The 19,869-nt window shown below is 48.9% G+C and overlaps 1 protein-coding gene across 1 annotated transcript in view; it reads right to left on the reverse strand.

Moving 5' to 3' along the window:
• NGFR (nerve growth factor receptor) overlaps nt 1-19,869 on the reverse strand; it is a 78,487-nt gene that overhangs the window by 51,013 nt on the left and 7,605 nt on the right. Inside the window, exon 2 of the mRNA XM_060256015.1 lies at nt 2,235-2,376. Within this exon, the coding sequence (XP_060111998.1) occupies nt 2,235-2,376 (142 nt within the window). The remainder of the gene's footprint in view (nt 1-2,234; nt 2,377-19,869) is intronic.

Raw genomic sequence — 19,869 nt, forward strand, 5'->3', positions numbered from 1 at the left:
TCCCTTATCCGGTGTCAGCTTTCAGCTGAACAGCCCCCTCCCACCACCACCCCCCGCCACCGGCTGCTGCCATGTTGGGCTTGTAAGCATTTTCTGCCAGCCAGTCAGTGTCCAAAATAAATGAAAACTGCTGCGTCGGCTGGGTGCATGATGCAACTGAGTGACTCGTCCCTAATAAAGGATCCTGCAAGGTTCAGAGCCTGGGGACCCAGAGAAACTTTGGCAGAGCCCAGAAACCAGCATCCCACCCACTCCCAGGCCCCCTCCGAATCCTAGAGCACAGCAGCCAGAGCTTCCTGCATTCTTTCTGCCCTGCCAAATGCCAATACAGCAACTCTTCCAAGGTCAGATTATCAGCCTGGTATTCGATACCCAGCTTCTCCACTGCCATTCTCTGCGAGGTTAAGTAGCAGCCATTGATTTTGCATAGGAAGGTTATTTTTAGTTATTTTTAACCAATGCTGTGTCGAGCAGAATGGATCACCAGTCTTTCCTGCTTTTGTTGCTGGGTCACCGTGCTTTTGAGGGTTTGGAAAGGGAGTGGTTGCCTTGGCCGGGCACCCCTGATTCCACGGTTTGAGGTCAGCTATAGCTTTGTCTGATAGCAAGTGCTGCCCATATTTAGCATTTAACCATTCATTTGGCACACCCAGTAAACAAAGCAGCTTCTTGCAGTCCTTCCAGAGAAGTAGCTGTATTCCTTTCTTGCAGCAAAAAAAAAGGGGGGGGTCATAAGAACATAAGGGAAGGCATGTTGGATCAGGCCACCACCGCCCCCAGATTAAAATGGCATGTTCATGCACACACGTCTGTGCCCCGCCACACAATCATCCATACCCTGTGCCTCCAGTCCACTTCAAAAAGCCACCAGGGACTTCCCAGTGGCAAATAGCTGAAGCGCTTCCCTGTTGCCTTTCCTGGCTGTCCTGGACTGCCATGTGCTTGAGCAGTGTGACCACTCCTCCGGGGTGCACGCAGCCCATGCTTGTCTCGGCAGCTAGGCGTGTGCCATCTGAGCGCCCCGGGGTGCCTCGAACTGTGCTGACTTTTCCTTGAGCTGGGAAATTGCTGCCACAAGCTGCCAGCCTGAATGCAGCCACTTTATTTTTGCCACCTTGTGTTGAATTATGGAGTTTTAGCTGGTTACTGTGTAGTTGCTTTTATTTTTTAAAATTTTTTAAATTGCTTTTCAATATTTTATGTGATTGAATTTGTTGTGAACTGTCTTGAGCCCACTTGCAGGGGAGAGTGAGATAGGAATATAAATAAATAAATGGATAGGCCTTTATACCAGGTGGAGTGGCATGGCCCTAGCTTCTCAGATGCTGAGTTGGTGCTTGAATGGGAAACCAACCAAGGAAAGCTCAGCAGAGACAAGCAATGGCAAACTGCCTCTCATTGTCCTTGAAAGCCCCTTGCTGGGTTTGCCAGTAGTCATTTGAGACTGGCCAGTCGAGGAAGCCCCACCCCCAAACAGCGACATCGCTGTGCAACAATCCTGATGCTGTGACATCACCCGGAAGTGACATCATCATGCCAGGGGCACCATACAGTGACACTCTGGTTTGAGGGCAAAACTCTATGGTTTGAAGCCAGTTTTGCACAAGAAGCCAGAGCCTTGCCGTGATGATGTCACTTCCAGGTAATGTCATTGCATTGACGATGTCTCAGAATGCCCTCAAACTCTCTGCCAGCGCAATGTGGGAACTTGGCAACCCTATTTCCAAGTGTCACTGAGATTGGCAAGCTTATGCCCAGCTCACTTCCATGCTGGTTATCAGCAGTCCTCCAGGGCAGCAGTCATCATGGACATTTCCCAAAGGAAGAGGGCCAAGCAGGGCTTTTTTTGTAGCAGGAACTCCTTTGCATATTAAGCCACACCCCTTGATGTAGCCAGTCCTTCTGGAGCTTACAGTAGGCCCTGTGCCGAGAGCCCCTGTAAGCTCTTGGAGGATTGGCTACATCAGGGGTGTGTGGCCTAATATGCAAAGGCGTTCCTGCTACAAAAAAAGCCCTGGGGTCAAGGGAAGATTGGAATCCAGGGCTGTCTGGTCCAAATCCAGCAATATTCCTTCCATGACTTGACCTTGTCAGTTGCATTAGCCAAAGAGGAAACAGGCCATATATTCAAGTAAAACAAACACAAGGAAACACACACCCACTTCCAACATCTCTTTTGGTGACCAAAAGTTCTGCACGTTCTACAAAAGAAATGAAGCTAACAGGTTACTTACTGTCCAGACATGGCTCACAGACGGTTTGGTTGATCCCACAGGGCTGGGCAACTCCTTCCCCAAGGTTGCAGGCTTTACAGCACTCCCCGTTGGCGGTAAAGCGCCCAGTGAGGCACTCCTCATTGGTGGTTCCCAAAGTGTCCTGTCCAGGAGGTAAGCAGAACGAAAGGAGTTACTCGCCTTGTAAGGGCAACTGGGTGCTCAGTACCATTGACAGCATGCAGGCAACAGTGCTCGGCCACTTCCTTCAAACCTGTCCTGTTTAAAGGCGCTTTTGGCACAACCTCTAAGGCACCCTCTCTGACCAAGCCCAATCCTGGGTAAGTGGAATGAATGCACATTCTTCTCTTTATTTCCACTCACCTCTCATCGCTTTATTTAATCACATCATTTATACCCAGCCTTTTTGTCCCAGTGGGGATCTAAAGGGGCTGACACCCATCTCCTCTTCTCCATCCTATCCTCACAGCAACCCTATGAGGTAGCTGGTAGAAAAGAACAAGAGTCCAGCAGCACCTTAAAGACTAACCAAAATTGTGGTAGGCGGTGAGCTTTTGTGAGTCACTGCTCACTTCTTCAGATGGGAAGACTGGAATCCAGGCCTTTCTTCACATGGTATCTGAAGAAATGAGCAGTAGAGCTGACAAGTTCCTGCTGGGGATGGTGGATCCCTGGTTTGGCAGGTCCCAACCTGCTGGCAGGGAGGAGGCCACCAGGGGGATTCCCCCCCCCTCCAAAGAGACCCATTGCTACATGACATGTGTAGCACCCAGAAGTGATGTTTGTGCCAGGCATGTCACACGGGGATGCCCTAGGAATTCACAGGAAACTCTATGGTTTTGTGCGAATTTCTAGAATTCCACGATATATTGCTTCTGGGTGACATCATTGCACCGCGCATGCAGAGTGTGTGTAAAAAACGTCCCCCACCAGCAGCCGCAGGGGACTTGGCAACCCTAGTGAGCAGTAACTCACAAGAGCTCCTGTCATAAATGGTGTTAATCTTTATGGTGCTACTGGACTCTTGCTCTTTTCTACCACTACAGACAGACGTGGCTATCCATCTTGATCTATCTCCCTAAGAAGCAGGTTAGGCTGCTGATGTGTGACTGGCCCAAGGCCACCCAGCAATTTTCTATAGCAGAGTTGGGATTTGACCCTGGATCTTCCAGGTCAGAGTCTGGGGCTGGTTTCACACTGTGAAATTGACACGATTGTACCTCGTTCAGAAAAAAATCCACTAAAGTGTGCACCGTTTCTGGGCAATCAGACAGCTGCTGCTGAAGCGGCAGGATCCTGGCAGCGGTCAGTGGTTGCCCATTCACATTGCTAGCCTGGTTCAACCACGGACTGCTGTGGAAAGGGTTGTCTCTTTAAAAAAAGGTCCCGTGTGTGCACCCAATGGGAGAAGCGGAGACGGGGTGGGGGGGGGGACCTGACCTTGCCGGAAATGGCTTGACACCATCACACAGCTCTTCCCAGGGCATTCAGGCAGCAGCTGATTATGCGACCTACATCCGATTCAGGGGGATGCTACTGGGAAAATCCAGGTAGCTTTTTAATGTGGCTAGGAGGCGTCTGGGGACGGGGTGAGTGTGGGTGCAGCTCAGGGGACAGATGTGCTCATGCGATCGTGCACTTTTAATCCGAATGGGAAGTGGGGCTAGGTCAGGGCAAATCTCCTGTGTGAAACCACCCTGGTAGCTGAACCACTACACCACACTGGTTCTCTCTTGTTTCACATTTCTCTTCCTCGTTTTACTTATTTTAAATTTGTTTCAAATGATTTCTCTTTGTTTCTTCTCTCTGTTTAAAACTTTAGGCAGTAAATTCCTCGGGAGAGGAACCCCCATGCCTGCCAGGAAATCTGGAAGCTGCCATGAGCATTGAGGACAACATATACAATGTGCTCACAGACCCCTTAGATAGCCTCAGCAGTGACACACTGAATCAGGGCCCAGTTGAATGCGATGTTTTTATAAACATCATGGACTGCAGCATAAGAGTCAGTGCAGCATAGTGTTGATGCAGACTTGAAGGACTCACATTCAAATGCTCACCCACTATGAAGCTCCTTGGGTGACCAGCCCCCCCCTCTCTCTCTCTCAGGGAGGGCTACCAACCTCCAGGTAGGGCCTGGAGATCTTCCAGAATTACAGCTGATACTCAAAGGTATGCCATCCTAAGCTCCCTGGAGGATGAGCAGCAGGGCTTTTTTTTTTAGCAGGAACTCACAGGAACGCAGTTCCAGCTGGCTTGGTGCCCGTGGGTGTGGCCTAATATGTAAATGAGTTCCTGCTGGGCTTTTTCTGCAAAACAATGGTGATGTCAGGGGTGTGTGACCTAAGATGCAAATGAGTCCCTGCTGAGCATTTTGTGCAAAAAAAGCCCTGTGCAAAACAACGTTGATGACAGAGGGTGCGGCCTAATATGCAAATGGATTGCTGGGCTTTTCCTACAAAAGAAGCCGTGACGGGCAGAATAAAAATGTGTGAAAGAAAGGACTGGGAAGCCACCATTCTAAAGCTGTGTCAGCCAGAACTGTGTTCCTGTGGGTTCCTGCTCAAAAAAAAGAGCCCTGGACGTGCTCATAGCAGTGAACAATAAAAGAGCAAAGCACAGTGAAGAACTGGGGGGTGGGGAGGGGGTGTTATGAAAAGAGCAAACAAGCTCCCTTACCAGTATTAAAAATTACCTTAATTATTTATATGATTGTCATCTTATAAAAGCAATGTAAGGGCAACTTAAAATGTTTCTAAGCAGGGTTTTTTTTTTTTTGGTCTGGAAAAAAAGGTGCCGGAACTCTCAAGGGGGAAATGAAGGAAAAACACATGGGTGCCCCTCACGAACTATTAAACATCTTTTGAGAATTTTGTTTCCACAGAGAGTTTCCAGGAAAGAAAAAAAGAGCTGTGTTGGGTATTTTGTTTGCTTGTTTGTTTTAATCATTATGCAAGCTAAAGGCCATCATGCAGAAAAATCACCAATATCCACTTGTGGACAGTCCCCATGTGAAAGCACCCAAAGAGAAAAGTTTTCTGGGAGGGAGATCCAGGCATGAGGGGCAGCAAGGGAGAAAGAGCACGGCCGTTTAAGGAAGCAGGAATTTTTTAACAAGGAAAATGAATGGATTTTTAAATAAATCAATAATAAATCATATTACACAGTACTTATCTCATGATGCAGTCCCTCTGCGAGGCAGATCATTACAATTCCTATTTTAGACATAAGGAACCATCTGGCCCAAGGCTACCCAGAGAGCGCATGGCAGAGCATAGATCTGAATTCCCACCTATCTAACCTCTTATCCATCAAGCCAGGCCGGCTTTCCTGTCGCTTTCCCGTCAGCTAAGTACAAAGTGGGAGGAGAGGTTGGAGATATGAATGCAGCCTCCGGATTGCCCCTGCAACTGCTAAGAACGCAAAAAAAAAAAAAAAAATAGCACCAGGCTCAGCTGTGTATCTTTGTGTATGATGTGTCATTAAATCCAAAGATTGCATTTCTTAAAAGAGCAAAGTGCATCCATATTGCTTCTGCAGGCTTCCGGGCTTTTCTTAGGGCTGTCTTGAAAAAGAAATGAACATGTAAGGGACCCTCTTCAAACTGCTCTAATTTAAGCTGATGTGAGTCTGAGGGGCAAGGCCATCGGACTATATTGCTGCCAAAAACAGTCTCCAGTCAGGACTGATCTCCACCCCCACCCAGGAGTGGAATTCTAGCAGGAGCTCCTTTGCATATTAGGCCACACACTCCTGATGTAGCCAATCCTCCAAGAGCGCAAAAAAGAGTCTTGTAAACTCTTGGAGGATTGGCTACATCAGGGGTGTGTGGCCTAATATGCAAAGGAGCTCCTGTTAGAATTCCAGCCCTGCCCCCTCTCCATCATGGGAAACTGTGGACACTCCCAGTGGCTGAGTCCACAAAGGAATTTTCCCCTCTACACAGGCCGTGGAAATCCCCCTGACAAAAATGGGGGCATCTGGATGATACCATACATCAGGGGTGGCCAACGGTAGCTCTCCAGATGTTTTTTGCCTACAACTCCCATCAGCCCCAGCCAGCATGGCCAATGGCTGGGGCTGATGGGAGCTGTAGGCAAAAAACATCTGGAGAGCTACTGTTGGCCACCTCTGCCATACATAATATAGGCATGACGTGTTCCCCCCTCCCCAACCTGGAGCCAGAGATAAAAAAAATCTCATTGTCTCAACCAATACTCCCTCTAGGATGTGGAGTCTTGTGAGCAAAAATTCTACTTGATGAGCTGCTGGTATTAAAGTTGTGAGCGAGTGATTTGGCTACTGCTTAAATCAGTTTGCTCTGGGGCCATTTTTCCTGAGGTATGACAAAAATATGTGAACTGGAGAATAAAAAACCTGTGAGCTAGCTCACACTAACTCAGCTTAGAAGGAACACTGATCTCAACTGGGAAACTCTACTCCACTTGTAGCTAGCACCGGCCCGAGGGAACATGGCGCCCTAGGCAGACTTGCAGCCTGCTGCCCCCCTCCACAGCGCCCCCACGACTCCCCCCCATGGCACAATGGCACCGCCCCTAGCCCCCCACACCCTCCCCGCCATGCCTCCTCCTCCCTCTTTTCCCCACACCAGGTCTATTTCAAAACCACTTCTTTCCAGACCTGTTTTCAAAGCTGGCTGAATGTATTGTTATATTTGAAGAATTCTTGGGAGGGGGTTAGGGGCGCACAGTATCATGATGCAAAAATGCTCTCATATGTAACATGGTATAGTCAATGGAGCCCAGAAGGGCTGCCAGGCCACCCACATGCAAAAATCTTGAATGTTAACAATTTAACCTACCTCAGCACCTGCCATAATTTGACAGGCCTACTGACAGACTCACAAATCAGTTTTTCTAGAGTTCTAATGAGCAGCACAATTTTTCTGAATGAAAATGGGAAGCATGCTTCACTCTTCCTCTCAGGAATTCTTAGTTTTGAAAGCCTGAAGGGCAGTGACTCCCCGATAACAATTACCAGTGTTTCCAGGTATCTTCTTGCTTCTTCCCAGAACCAAGAACTAATCCTGGGTTTTTTTCCCACCAGATCAGACTAGGAGGTGCTTCAAGAAGACCACCAGGAGGCAACATTTTTTAGTTAGCAAGGGGCACTCATTTCGAAATAGCTGCCTTTTGGGGTTCCCAGCTGCCTGCTGGGGGCGGGGTTTCCCTCCAATTTTGGGGGGCCCAACCTACTGACACAGGGCTGGCTGGCGGGGGGGTCCCCATCCCCAAAGAGCTCCATTGGTGACCAATGTGCCTGGTGCAATTACATCACCTGGAAGTGACATCATTGCACCAGGCACATCATGTGGGGGACACTCTAGCATTTGTGTAAAAACTCTATAGCATCATAGCGTTTTTAACCCAAATGCTAGAGCATCCCCTGTGCCATATGCCTGGTGCAATGATGTCACTTTTGGGTGCATCCTCCGCCCAGAGGCAGGTAAGACCTGGCAACCCTGCTGCCTTTATCACTGGAAAATGCAGGTAATTCTGTGATATCTCTCTCTCAGCAGTGATTGAATGATCCAATCAAAACCGATTGTGTGACAGATGAGCCACCCACAGTAGAGGCTAATAGAAAGAAAGCAAAGCAGGAACAGTGAATCACGCCAGAGAGGCAGTGGTCAACCTCCTTTGTGAGCAAGTATTTTCAGCTTCCAAGAGCTTTTAATTATTTCAGTAATTTATTTTCTGCAATTATGTTTCTACTCGCTATCGCGCACATTGTTCGATGAATTGCTGTAATAAATCTTAATTCCAACCACAGCTGGAACGCATGAATTTGATATGAATTCATATGGGGAAGAATTAGCTAGTCATTACTCACATAGTGAAATTGACAGTCAATTGATTTCTCAAATGACAAAAGTTCTCTCCCCCATGCCATGTAGCATTACCAACCTACTTTTGGGGCTGAAAATTTGGCACCTCTACCACAAAAAAATGCCAGCCCCTCCAGAGCCCCCAGATTTGCAGCATAGCATCTAGTGCCTATCCTCAAAACCCTGCAAGTTTCAAAAAGCTTGGACCAGGGGGTCCAATTCTATGAGCCCCCCAAAAAGGTGCCCCCGTCCTCCATTATTTCCAATGAAAGGAAGGCATTTAAAAGGAACACGCTACCTTTAAATGTGATGGTCAGAACTCCCTGCAGAGTTCAGTTGTGCTTGTCCCAACCAGTGTTCCCTCTAAGCTGAATTAGTGTGAGCTAGCTCACAGTTTTTTAGCCTCCGGCTCACATATTTTTATCTTAGCTCAGAAAAAATGGCTCCAGAGCAAATTAATTTATGCAGTAGTTTATGACTTTAATGCCAGTGGCTCATGAAGTTGAACTTTCGCTCACAAAATGCCACAGCTTAGAGGAGTATTGGTCACAACTTTGCTCCTAGCTCCGCCTCCCAAAGTCTCTTGGCTCTACCCCCAAAGCCCCCAGGTATTTCCTGTCAGACCCGGCAACCGTAGTAGACCCTCCATTTCCCAAGCCCTGCCCTCCTCATGCTCCACACCGATCTTCAGGAGTTTCCCAAGGCACCGTCGGAAGCCCTAGGCCTTCAGCACTTGAGACTGCAATGTTTACAAAGGCCTTCAGTAAAGCATTCAGCTGCTCAGGACCTCAAACGAGGGGTGCCAGCCCCTTGCCCAGAGCTGTGGCACTCTGCACGCAAAGCACATCAACATCCTGTGGACTATGTGTACATTATGTCAAACTGGAAACAAATCCATGTAACTTTGCCAGGTTTCCAAAGACCTTTCCCACATCTGCAACTCTGAGATATTATTAGCTGAATGCAAATGAGTCACAGCGCCTCTTTAGTTAGGGTTAATTTAGTTAACCAGCGGGAGACCAGGATGGGGAAGAATTTAAAAAAATTGTTGATGTCATGACATCCCTTCTGGAGAAAACCCAGAGAGGACTGGCATCACTTCTGGTTTCCCCCCAGAAATGAGGTCATGTGTCTATAGGGTTGCCAAGTCCAACCCCAGAAATATCTGGGGACTTTGGGGGTGGAGCCAGGAGACTTTGGGGGTGGAGCCAGGAGACTTTGGGGATGGAGCCAGGAGACACTGGGGTGGAGCTAGGGGGAGGGGGGAAACGGCGCCGGGGAGCGTGGCGAGCCGCCCCGCAGCTGAGCCCATCTCGGAGGAGCTCGCCCGCTCCGCCTCTGGGGTGGAAGTTGGGGGGCTTGTGGAGACGGGCCGGGGGCGTGGCGAGCTGCAAGTCCGGGTCCTAGAAGGGCCCGGATTCGCGGCTCGCCATGCTCCTGGCCTGCCTCGCCCTCCCCTGCGCTGCTGCCGCCTCTTGGCTGCTCCTCCGAGATGGGCTCAGCCTGGGCCCATCTCAGAGGAGCAGCTGCGGTGGGCAGGGAGGGGGCGGCAGCAGCGCGGTGCGGTGGCCTCACCCGCTCCAGGATCAGGCGGCTCACCATGCTCCCCGGCGTCGTTTCCCCCCTCCCCTCGCTTCCGTTTTTTTGGGGAGCGGGGGAAGAGGGTGGAAATCCTGGGGTCCCCCGCCAGGGCGGGAGGGTTGGGAAGCCTATGTGCCTACTATCCAAAGCAGCCATTTTCTCCATGGAAGCTGATCCTTGGGATCTAAAGATCGGTTGTAATTCCAGGAAATATCCTGGCCCCAGGGCTTTTTTTTAGAGAAAAAGCCCAGCAGAAACTCATTTGCATATTAGGCCACACCCCCTGACATAACCATTGTTTTACACAGGGCTTTTTGTAGAAAAAGTCAATCAGGAACTCATTTGCTTATTAGGCCACACACCCTGATGCCAAGCCAGCCGGAACTGCATTCCTGTGCGTTCCTGCTAAAAAAAAAAAGCCCTGCCTGGACCCATCTGGAGCAGGGGTGGCCAACGGTAGCTCTCCAGATGTTTTTTTGCCTACAACTCCCATCAGCCTCAGCCAGCATGGCCAATGGCTGGCGCTGATGAGAGTTGCAGACAAAAAACATCTGGAGAGCTGCTGTTGGCCCCCCTTGATCTAGAGGGTTACACCAAAACAAGAAACAACACAGTGTAAGGTTGAGCAACCACGTAGATATCACCGCATACAAATCACACCGCTTGCGTGACAACTCTTGGGTATGCACTATATTAGTTCATTCACCCATATAAAGAAGTAACATGCTTATTAAACAATGCAAATGTTACAATCAGCCACAAGTTGGGTTTACAGACTTCAACAGAATGGTTCTCACAGCCCCTGGTTAGAGGGGAATGATAATATAGTGCATACCAAAGTTTCATCACACAAGTGGAATGATTTCTGCATGGTGTTATCTACACGGTTGCCCATCTAGAGGGTGGCAACTCAAGGAGGGCAGAGTTTGGATGGGGAAGCTCAATGAGAATTTGATGTCATACATCACAGTCTCTGAATCTGCCCCTTATTCCAGAGGGACCGATCACTATTGTGTGTGAAGAATTGAACCAGGATGCCAAGCAGAGCCAAACTACCAACCTCCAGGTGGTAACTGGAGATCGCCTGGGATTACAACATCTCCAGGCGACAAAATCATTTCATCTAAAGAAAATAGCTGCTTTGCAAGCTGGACGCTGTAGCATTGTACCCATCAAAGTCTCTTCTCTCCCCAGGCACCTCTCTCCTCAGGCTCCACCCCTAAAACTCCGGTTATTTCCCAACCTGGAGCCAGCAACCCTACAGGCTACAAAAGGAGATTGAGGAAGAATCGTACTGCTACAGCACCAACCCCAAATCAGACTTTTCCCTGCAGCCACTGTGGCCAGACCTGCCTGTCCCGCATTGGTCTTGTCAGCCACCAGCGAGCCTGCACTACTGCACCTTTCTTAAATCTTCGTTCGCGAAGTCAAGCCGACAGAGAGAGAGTCCACCTTCTAAAGCAGTTGTGGCCAAATTGTGGCTTGGGAGCCATATGTGGCTCTTTCAGACATATCGTATGGCTCTCAAAGCCCTTACTGCCCTGTTGCCAGTTTGCAGAAGGCATTTATCTCTTTAAATCACTTCTCCAAGCCTCAGCCAGCAGCTCAGAGAATGCATTTAAAGTTGCTTTCTTTTTCTTCTCTCTCCCTCCTTCCTCCCCCCATTTATTTTCCTTCCTTCCTAGGCTTCCTTCCTTCTCTCAAACTTCTGATCTTCATGTCTTGTTGTGGCTCTCAAACATCTTATGTTTATTCTATGACTGTGGCTCTTATGTTAAGTAAGTTTGGTCACCCCTGCTCTAAAGCATCCATTTTCTCCAGGGAAACTGATAAATAGTCTGGAGATGAGCTGTAATTCCAGAGGATCTGCCAGGTCCTACTTGGAGGCTGGCATCCATGTTCTGAACAGTCTTAGAAGCCCTCTATCTTTAGCAGAGCTTCATGGTTCCCTGGCTGTTTCCTGGCACTGAAGAAAACAGATTCCAGAGCTGCCCGGCAGGCTGAAATGTAGTCACGGCAGAGTACCAGGCCCTGTAAACTCTAAGGTCATCTCAAGCGGGAAGGCACGAAATGAGCAGAACACATCACCCCCCATTTCTGACCACCCCGCCCCCCCACAAGCCTGCATTTTCAATGATGCGGAAAATGTAACTTCCACTCCACATCCAAGTTTCACAAACAGGCTCGAATGCTACCCCTGTTTCAGCTTTGGGGTTTTCCAGAGGGTTCGATATGTTCCGCCGTCCCTTTAGATTAGCACTCTCACGGGAGGGCACATGGTCTGCATTAGGCCCATCCGAATGTGCTTGCCATTAACACAACTCCTGTTGACAAAGCCGCAGGTATTAACCCCATAAAGCATTCTGACAGGTGGAACAAAAGGGGGAAAGAGAGAGAAAGAGCAAGAGAATGACACTTTTGCAGAGCCTTTAACTGCTTTTTAAGTCGAGGTTCCTGTCTGGATTGTTTTTATACCTTTTTTTTTTTAAGGAAGCAATGGGGTGGGGCAAAAACTGTGAATTCCATACTTTGGGTCTCCCCTCCCCCAAAACCTGTAGGTCTTTGGACAGTTGTCTTGACCACATTGAAATGGGATTGGTTCTTCCTTGATGGAGATTTTATAGAGATTTTCAGAGCAAGCAGATTTCCGTCTGCGCCTCCCGTTCAGCTGAATCTCTGGCCTCGCTCAAAACACACAGAAGAAGGAGGGGGTGAAACACTGAAATCGTAGCATGGCGTGCACCATTGGAGAATGCCTAAGGTTGCCAACTCCAGCTAGGGAAATTCCTGGAGATTTGGGGATGGAGCCTAGAAAAGGGAGAGGTGGGGCTTCAGCAATTATGTATGCCATAGACTCCATCCTATAAAGATGACATTTCCTTAGGGTTCCCAAGTCCCCTGCTGCCTCTGGTACCTATTGTACCATAGAGTTTTCCCTCCCAAATCGCTAGAGCATCTGGGAAAACCATAGAGTTTTCCCAGAAACAGCTAGAGTGGCATGATGATGTCACTTCTGGGTGATGTCATTGCACCGGTGACGTTGGGGGAGGTTCCCCCCACCAGCCTAATGTGGGCCGGCGGGTTGGGAACCTCCAGGGCGGGAGAACCCTCACCCGGTCCGGGGGCTTGTTAGCCCTACATTTCCTGCAGGGGAAATGATATTTGATAAGTGATCATTCCAGGGGATCTCCAGGACCCACCTGGGCACTGGCAACCATAGGGTGAATTCTGGTTTTGGATCCTCATTGTAAAAGAACTTCCTGCAGGTAGAAAATGTGCATACCACGGGGAAGATGCCGCTCCCTGTCTTTGCTGGCTGCCCTACTTTGCAGGAAGCTTTTAACATGGGAGATCCCTCTGGATCTTCTGTCTGAAGTGTTCACAGTCCATTTAACCACCTCCACATTCCAGCACCTCCTTGCCCTTCTTGTGTAAAGCAGGCCTGAGGCCAAACTTAATCCTAATCTCATTTAATCAAAAGAATATACAGATGACTTTGAGCCAGATGCCTCTGTAGTTCTGTGATTGTGTGTTCAGCTGTCTTATTTGGTCACTAGAAGGGCTGTGGCCTTGGAAAGGGAGGGAATAAGGTCACCCACACCTAGTGCTGTTTCCCTATCAAAAATCTACTCCCAGCTTGCTTTAAGATCTATGGAGGGAAAGACTCACATTGTACCTGGGAATTTTCCCCCCTGTGTGTATAAAGTATGGTCAAGTCCAGTGTTCCCTCTAAGCTGAGTTAGCATGAGCTAACTCACTGATTTTTAGCTTCCAGCTCACACATTTTTGTCTTCGCTCAGGAAGGATGACCCCAAAGCACACCAATTTCTGCAGTAGCTCACAACTTTAATGCCAGTAGCTCACAAAGTAGAATTTTTGCTCACAAGACTCTGCATCTTATAGGGAACATTGGCCAAGTCACATTTGCATATGCCATGACTTATGGTGACCCTGTAAGGTTTCCACGGCAAAAGACTGAAGTTGCCTTCCCCTGGAGTTCCTTCCAAGTTCATAACTTCCAGGAGACTGAGTTGTCTGAAAGAGATTGTTCATTTCCCTTGCCTTCACACTTCAGTCTACCATGAGAAGAGTTGAACTGTCATTCCAGATGACAACTCACTGTAATTCTTTGACATTTCTTACATCATTCTTCCACTGAATCACATCCCCTGCCACGAATGTGTTACATCTGACAGGGTTGTTCCACTTGAACAACAAAAATTCAGAAAGAAAAACTAGAAGGCATTCTCCAATTTTATTGTTTCTCCTGTTTAGGATAAGGATTTCAGGCAGTTCTCCAAGGATGCTCTTGGAAGAACTCCAGAATTAGGAACATACAAGAAACTGGTATGTTGATTCTAAAAAAAAGAACAGTTGCTTGTAGTGCAGGGGTGTCAAACTTACAGACCGTGGGCCACAGCCAGTCCACTCAGGGCTTTAATCAGGCCTATGGCTCTTTTCTTCCCTCTCCTTCCACTCCTGTCCTCATCCTTTTAAGCTCTGAGCTCCCAGCTCCTTCTGCCTTGTCTTTGCTTGTTTCAGCAGGAAACTTTTCTGGGCTTGCAAAGCTGCAAAGAAAATGCAGAATGGATTTTTGTTGGATATATACATTTAAATTAAGGCCTCTGCATCCAGATAGACTATTCTGGGAGTAGTCTGGAAGTAGTCTCTCTGTACCCAGAGACCTTAATGGAAAATGCATTCCAGGTTTTCCTTGCAACTTTGTCTATGCTGCAATGTATTTCAATGGAGTGGAGCTCAAGTAGTTTCACTTCCAGCATTCGTATGGCCAGTTGAAGCTGTTGCTTCCTGGAGTTGTCTCCTTGCAAATAAAGGGTTGATGCTTTGAGCCAGCTTGTCTCTGTTGAGTGGACCTGAGAACTGGTGCCTTGTAAGTATGCTAACCTGGAAACTCACAACCAAAGGGGATAGTACACTGGAGAGCCATTGCCAATCTGAGTAGGCCCGGGGTGTGGGGAGAAGCTTGCAATGCCTAGCCATTTCATGTTTTCCTAGGCTCAGAGCATTATATTTTTAGTTTTTACTGTGGTCTGTGCTTTTTCTTGATGTTTTATTTTAAAAATTGCATTGCCAAGTCCTATTATTCCCCCACCTTTCTATTTTAGACAATATATTTCAAGAGTTTTAAGCATGTTTGTATTTTAAGTAAAAAAAAAAATCTTTAATTGTGTTTGTATCCTTTATAAAGTTGATATCTCTGCAGTCTGCAGCCTGGCATTATATTTTATAATATGCATGACCCGGCCCCACAAAGTTCCATTTATGTCAGATCTGGCCTTCAGAACAAATAAGTTTGACGCCTCTGGGGTCGCGGATAGAGGGGCATAGCGAGGAGACCCCTGTTCACACACACCCTACTCAGGTAACCCTGGGCCAGTCACATGTCACAGTCCTCCTCCCACTGGAGCATATTTCAAAGATAGGGGTTTTTTTTGGGGGGGGGTGTAAGTGTTTGACTTAGATGAGAGCCGGTGTGGTGTAATGGTTAAAAGTGTTCGACTAGCAGACTACTAGCTGGGAGACTGGCATTCAAATCCCCATTTGTGACATGGAAACTCACTGGGTGAACTTGAGCCAGTCACATTCTCTCAGCCTAACCTACTTCACAGGGTTGTTGTAAGGATAAAATGCAGGTAACCTTGGGGCAGTCCCGGTCTGCCAGAACTCTCTCAGCCCCACCCACCTCACAGGGTTTCTGTTGTAGGGAGAGGAAGGAAAGGTGATTGTAAGTCTCTTTGGCCACTAGCAGATGGCCGGCTCAGGGCAGCATCAAGCTGACCCAGAAGTGAGCCGGCCGGAAAAGGAGCACCTGGGAGCATCCTGATGGCCTGCGGAAAAGGGATGGGCCACGGGCACCCCGGGAGCGTCTGGAGCACTCATGTGCCCCGTCTGCAGCTCTCCAGGTGTTCTCTGGGTGCTTCCCAGCCATCGAGAAAAGTGGTACCTTTTCAAGCCGGCTCCCGGTAAGTCGGAGACAGTTCAGGGGTGGGACGGGGACAGCAGGCAGATGCACGTGTGTAAACACGCTTTTTAGATCCGCCTGCCTGCTGTCCCCGGGGCAGCTTTAACGGCCTGTCTGTAAGCAGCCCTTGAGACTCCTCAGGGTAGAGAACAGTGGGATATAAAAAAACAACTCCTCTTCTTTCTCTCTCTCTTTCTCTCTCACACAAAACATTTTGCAGATTATAAAAAAGCTCCCTTTTTCAGTTTTTAAATGAGCTCTTTGGAGTCTGAATCCTCCCTGCTGTCAAGCAGCAAAACCCTGGGAGGTTTTTAGAACATCAAAGAGGCGATGAGCACCACAAAAGGAAGAGCTCCAGCACAGTTGCCAGGCATCTGACGTTCAGCCCCCAGCAGCAGGGCAGGCATCAGCATACCCAGGGCTCTTTTTCTAGCAGGAGCTCCTCTGCATATTAGGCCACGCCCCCTGATGTAGCCAATCCTCCAAGAACTTACAGGGCTCTTAGTACAGGGCCTACTGTAACTCCAGGAGGATTGGCTGCATCAGGAGTGTGCGGCCTAATATGCAGAGGAGCTCCTACTAGAAAAAGAGTCCTGAGCACACCCTGAGGCAGAGTACTTCTGGTGGGGCCCAATGCCACTGACCCTCACCCACTCACCTCCCCTGCCACCTGTCTGTAGAAGAAGATATTGAAGAAGATAATGGATTTATATCCCACCCTATACTCTGAATCTCCTTTACCCACCCACCCCCACAACAGACACCCTGTGAGGTGGGAGAGGCTGAGAGAGCTCTTACAGCAGCTGCCCTTTCAAGGACAACTCCTACGAGAGCTATGGCTGACCCAAGGCCATTCTAGCAGGTGCAAGTGGAGGAGTGGGGAAACAAAACCGGATCTCCTAGATAAGAGTCCATGCACTTAACCACTACACCAAACTGTACCCATGCTCCCAACTGCCCAAAGTTAACAAGGTGGCCAGTCCCCCAATCCTCTGGTTTGGAGGTCCTCTCCCCACTTCAGGGTCATGAGAAATGCGGGGGGCTGGGGTTTGAATGTCAGCTGAGCACTCCATTATACCCTATGGAGGCCAGTTCCCATATGGTATAATGGAGAATTAATCTGTGGATATCTGGGGCTCTGGGGGCCTGTTTTCTGAGGTAGAGACCCCAAATTTTCAGCATAGCATCTGATGTCTCTTTTTGAACCCTCCTCCAAATTTCAAAACGTTTGGACCAGGGGATCCAGTTCTATGAGCCTCAAAAGAAGGTGCCCCCATCCTCTATTATTTCCAGTGGAGAGATGGCATTTAAAAGGAGCGCCACGAGGGCTTTTTTTTTTTTTTAAGCAGGAACACACAGGAACACATTTCTGGCTGTCCTGGCCAGGGCTCTGGCTCAAAAAAAAGGTCTCCAGCAGATGGAAGGCACTAGGCAGCCAGATGCTCCCAGACTGTGCACTCCTTCCTCTTTGCTGCCTCCAACCTCCAATGGGCTTGCTAAGAGAGAGAGACTCAGAGCTGCCCATGAGTGCTTCCTCCCAGGAGAAGTTGGGCCTGCCACTGCCCACTCTGCTGCACGTAGCTCTCTCTGTATGGCCATGTTTGGGGGGGTGGGGGAACAAGGGTTCTCATTGGGCTGTGTGAGAATACACATCCATAAAATGCAGCTGAATGGCACTGTACGGTTCTGCATCAATATGCAGAAAGTAACCTACTGACCGGGTGACACCACTTCTGGTGATGTCAGGGGGTGTGGCCTAATATGCAAATGAGTTCCTACTGGACTTTTCCCTACAAAATGTATTTAAATGTGATGGCCAGAATTCCCTTTGGAGTTTAATCATGCCTGTCACAGCCTTGCTCCTAGCTCCACCCACAAAGTCCCCAGATATTTCCTGAGTTAGATCTGGCAAGCCTACCAGAGTAGGTGAGGGAAATCATGTGGGTGGTTCACAGCAGTTGCACTTCTGCCTGTAATGGTAGCAGCTGCACTTTCAGCTGCGTAGGCTGGCCAGTGCTGTCAGGGTGTGCTGGCCAGTGCTGTCAGGGTGTGTGGGTGGTGCTGCCGGGTGGTGGGTGTGCTGAGTGTTTGGGTAGTGTTGGCAGCAGAGCTTGGATGGTTGGAGGGCTTGCAAGCAGAAGGATGCATGCCCCCCCCCCCTAAAACTGGCACTGTCTGTCCAGTGTGCCCCCCCCCCCAAAAAAAACACCTGAAACAAGCAGTGCCTAGCACTTCTGGTTCCAAAGACCTCAGGTAACCAGTCTGGGAATAGCAGTTGCCTGAAATCTTGGGAGAGCCACTGCCAGTCAAAAACGGCTGGACTGGGCTGGGCCAGAAGGACCTTCAGTACCAGTGATTTCACTTGCCATATAAGGCAACTGTATTTATTTACTTCATTTCTATCCTACCCTTTCCCCTCAGTGTGACTCAAATCATTGTACTCTCCTCTATTTTATCCTCACAACAACCCTGTGAGGTAGTCAAGGCTGAGAGAATGTGGCTGCCCTAAGGTTAGCCAGAAAACTTCCTTGGTGAATTGGAACTGGTTCTCATAAATCCTAGCCCGGCACTCTGGCTTCTACCCCATGCTGGTTAAGGATGTATGTAAAAGATACCTTTTCCCCTTCAGCACTCTCTCCTCCACCTATTTCACAAATCCTTTTGTGAGGGGTGCAGGTTTCTTTGGATTTGCTTAAAATAAGGATTCCTTGGAAGTCAATCTAATCAATTAGGACTTCCTGTACTTAAGTTATGTGTTCTCTGGAGCTAGATGATACATCTTACTTTGGTGGGGGAGAGACGGACAGAAAGCAAGCTCTCTCCCACAGCAAATTTTCTGTCCTAGAGATGCCAGCCTCTTGGTGGGACCTCACCTGGGGATCCCCTGGAATTACAGCTCATCTCCAGACTACAGAGATCAGTTTCCTTGGAGAAAAATGGATGCTTTGGATGGGATCAACGGCATTGTACCCCACTGAGGTCCCTGTCCTTCCCAGGCTCCATCCCCAAATCTCCAGGCGTCTCCCCAGCTAGGGGCCGCAGGGGGAGGGGGCCCTTTAAATTGTGCAGAAGGCTGGTGACTGCTCCTGCCACCCCTCCTGCATAATTTAGACCCCACCAATCAGCTGATTTCTGGGCCCTATAAATGGCATCAGAGGGGCAGCAGCTACTCCTGGATGCCCCTCCCATGTGATTTAAATCATGCAGGAGGGAGGCAGCAGCCTGAAGGTGAGGGGCCACCCAAAACTGTCAGGGGGCCAGGCCCCGTGGGCCCCTGGTTAGCTATGGGCCTGAGTCTCCCAATCTGGATCTGGTTACCTACCCCCTACCCCTCACCAGTATCTGGCAACCCTATGTCAGGGGTGGCCAACGGTAGCTCTCCAGATGTTTTTTTGCCTACAACTCCCATCAGCCCCAGCCAGCATGGCCAATGACTGGGGCTGATGGGAGTTGTAGGCAAAAAACATCTGGACCGCTACCGTTGGCCACCCTGCCCTATGTCATCCTCTGGACTTTTCACCCTTACAGGCTCAGCACCTCAAAGACTGCATATCCCGATAGGCTCTGCCCCTGATTTTAGAGATGCTGCAGGAATTCGTAAGCCATTTCCCTAACAAAGTAAATGGATGAGTTCCATTGTACAACAAGGGCCAAGAGGACTATGTAGCACTCAGTGTTCAATGCATGCCTTTACTGCTTAACAGGAATGTTTTCAGATATGCCGCGGATATTAAGCCCTTGCCTCCCAGCATCGGAGATAAGCGGATTAAAGTGTCCAAGGATGAATAACCGATTGAATTATTAGCATGGTCATCTGCGCTCTGTCGTGGAGGCATTAGATACTTCAGATAATGCTCTTCAACAGCATAGCAACTGCAAGCAATTTTTAAAAATAAACTTAAACACTTGGAAAGAGAAGAAACTAGCCAATCACTTCAGAAGGAGCTGCAGCCGTGGCCTCCGGAGGCCTTTATTTTCATGAAGCCTCTTTTGAATGATGTAGTGACCCTGCAGACAATGGAGTCCTCGCCCTGGCACTCGGCTGCCGGCTTCTGCAAGTCGTAAACATTGGTGGATGCTCCAGCATCACAGACATGTGGCTGCACAGTGAATGCCTTTGGAAAGAATCATGGGCATCTGCACAGCGTAGATTTTTCAGGCCACGTTACGGATGAAGGCATAAAAGCACTAATTAGTGGAATGGGTCCAAAGAAGATTCACAT

This window comes from Heteronotia binoei, chromosome 15 (genome assembly GCF_032191835.1).
Source record: "Heteronotia binoei isolate CCM8104 ecotype False Entrance Well chromosome 15, APGP_CSIRO_Hbin_v1, whole genome shotgun sequence".
Classification (NCBI taxonomy): Eukaryota; Metazoa; Chordata; class Lepidosauria; order Squamata; family Gekkonidae; genus Heteronotia; species Heteronotia binoei.